Below are 3,128 nucleotides of genomic sequence, written 5' to 3'. Positions count from 1 at the left end.
TCTATGTAGTATTGAACGGATATTATTATGCACCCTAAAAGACGATTAGTAACTGTAAAATACTTCCACCTATATTTTCAGAAAAAAAGAATGATAGAACTAGAATTTTCTAAGAGGAAGATCAAATTTTGATACTATATCAATCAGTTCCCTGTTAAGCAAGTTTTATTCATAAAGTGTACAAATGTAATTTGAGTTAGGAAGTTTTGGAAAGTCCAGACCCGATATACCCCATGAGTGCACCCCTGACTCAGTGTAATGTGTCTATTCGCCTAAGTACACTCGTGAAGCTCAACTGTGTAGACAAATTCAATCTGTTATTTAAAACTGATAGAGTTTTCTGAAAGTAATAACAACTTCTCCATATTTGTTTCCTAATAAACACGTGTCACACATATTTAATAATAATTTTCAAAATTGGTGAATAATATGAGAGTTTAATTGTTTTAGGGAAGAATAGAATCTCAATTTTCCATCACCTACCGTTTGTATAGAAGACAAATCTAAGCAAACTGTTAAACAGCTAATACCGCAATTTCTCGCAAAACTTCAGTTAGGAAAAACATGGAATCAAATTCCCGTAGGGAAACAGAAAGATAAGGAATGGAACGCCATTTTAAGATTACAAGTCGTGATTAAATAATGTTCTTTCTACTACATGTAATGTTTGTGCTGATATAATCAAGATTCTGATAATTACTTGGTACGTATAGAATATGATGAAAGTACATACTTTAGTTATCATGAAAGATATTTCTTACACATCGACGCTAACGACTCTCTAAGAATGCGCATGCGTTTCGTTGTTATTGTATATACTTAGGTTTAATACGCATTACGTAAATCACTTTGTTATTCATTTCTCATTTTCAATTATTTCTATAATTTATTATTATTATTATTATTATTGGTGCTAGCGGTCCCGGGTTTGCTTTCCGGTGGGGGCACTCGGTCGAAGAATTCTAAAACGATTTTTCAGGCCAGCTACCCTGAATGAGGTGTTCCTGGGTTTTCCTCATTCACACCAGGTAATTGCCGGGGTGGTACCTAACTTATAGGTCCCAGGCCGCTTCCTTCCCTTCCCCCGGATAGTGTGCTCGCCGAGGGACGTCATCCCTCAAACGTGACGGGCTAAATGGCCTTAGATGCCGAAGGCCCAGAAATGTAAATCCTAACCTAACCTATTATTATTATTATTATTATTATTATTATTATTATTATTATTATTATTATTATTATTATTATTATTATTATTATTATTAGCTGAAATGCCCGTTCTTCGCACGGGCGAAATATGTTTATAGGAGTTAGGTGACTCGCTATAGATTGATTTGTGACTGTTTAATAAGTTTCGTACTTTTATGTATGAAGTGCACGGTTATACAAGAATGGAAAATTTGGTGAACGGAAATTCATTTTAAAAAAGCAACAATAATGCTATTAAATTCGAATGAAGAAAATTGTAGTGAAAGGAAAGTCTGTTGTATTTATTGTTATTTTCATTTTATTTCATACTTTAAATAAGTTGTTTTATTACAATACTTGCTTATAAACTACATTTGTTATCTTATTGTTTGGTGAGTAGATATATAAATTCTTTGGGTTTCCCACTCTAGAGCAAGCTACATATAACTGACCGTGAGAAAAGCATGATTCTTTTAAGTCAATACCACAATATGTTAACGTTTGTCCTTGTGCCTTATTTATAGTGATGCTGAATGATAATGTTACTGGAAATTGCAGTCTTTTGAATTGTAACGGCAGTTCGGTTGATAAGAGGGGAATCCTTGGAATAAACACTGTTTTTCCTTTATCTTTTCCTGACATTATTTTTGCTTCAATTATATTGTTTGATAGCTGTTTCACGGCCATTCTTGTTCCATTACATAATGTTGGTGAATACAAATCTCTCAACAAAATTATTGGAGATCCTATTTTTAATCATAAACAATGTAAAGGCATTCCTGGCACTTGCATTGAATTCAAAAACTCGGTGGGAAAGTTAACACTTTCATTTTCATCAACCATAGAATCAATTGATTTATATATTCATTCATCGCCAGGAATCTTGTTTTGAACTTTTAAATTAATATTGTCGACTACATCATTTCTTACTGCTAAAATGGCTCTTTCAAATAACCAATTTGAATTTGTGTAACTTTGAACAACGTTAGGGTAAACTTTATCTATTAATTCATCTCCACTGTGGACAACATTACATAAATCACTTGTAAGTTCAATTTGGCCAGTTATGCAATCAATTGGATGCAGGCCTTCACCAATTTTAAGAGTTTTTCGGCAAAGTGTCTCGATTTCTTCATCATTGAAAAGTTGAACTTGCATATTTGTTGTTAATTGTACCTTCTTGACTCGAGGCCAGAGAAATGAACCCTTCAAACTTGCATTTATTTCATCTGCTGGAGTTGATTTTTGAATCACTGGAAGCGTTTGCTGAAAATCTCCAGAAAATGTAACTAATACACCCCCCATTAATTCTGAATTACCTCGGAGATCTAGTAGTGTTCTATGTAATGCTTCGAATGATTTTTTATGTGCCATTGTACATTCACCCCAAATTAGTACTTTAGCCTGTTTTAAAAGTTCACCTTGTCCAGATGCTCTTGATACATTACAAATGGGAAATTCTTGTTCTGCAACAGTTAATGGCAGTTTCAAAGCTGAATGCGCTGTTCGTCCTCCTTGAGTTAATGTTGCCGCATTTTCTTTTTTGGCACGTATTTCAGCTAATATTAAATTTATCAAAAATGTCTTTCCGGTACCTCTTGGTGCATCCAAATAGATTACTCCCCCCTCCCCTGTTCGCATGATTCATAATGAACTCATAAGCTTGCTTTTGAGTGTCATTTAACAATGGTTTGTTTTGAGCGATGTATTGCAATAATTCATGAACATTATAACTTTTCTCTCTTTTAGAGTCACCAGTAGCAAGATTACATCCTGTTTTACGTTTCGGCATTCTGTTTAACGTTATTAGTACTTAATACTCTTAAATTCCATTTAATACATTGTTCACTAAGTTTTACTTACCTTTAGCAATTTACTTTCAGCTGGTACGTTTTAAACATATCACTGGCATACAATTGAGGTGGATCACTAGGTGTTCTCGG

The 3,128-nt window shown here is 33.7% G+C and overlaps 1 protein-coding gene across 1 annotated transcript; it reads right to left on the bottom strand.

Annotated features, from left to right (window-relative positions):
* Positions 1-2,049: 2,049 nt before the first annotated feature.
* LOC145674638 (ATP-dependent DNA helicase PIF7-like) lies at positions 2,050-2,826 on the bottom strand. The gene has a single exon (XM_081744855.1). The coding sequence runs from the start codon at positions 2,824-2,826 to the stop codon at positions 2,050-2,052; it is 777 nt and encodes a 258-aa protein (XP_081600981.1).
* Between the last annotated feature and the right edge of the window lie 302 nt (positions 2,827-3,128).

Source organism: Thermobia domestica, chromosome 17 (genome assembly GCF_964235325.1).
Source record: "Thermobia domestica chromosome 17, izTheDome1.hap1.1, whole genome shotgun sequence".
Classification (NCBI taxonomy): Eukaryota; Metazoa; Arthropoda; class Insecta; order Zygentoma; family Lepismatidae; genus Thermobia; species Thermobia domestica.
This window is presented reverse-complemented; position numbering and strand designations above follow the sequence as displayed.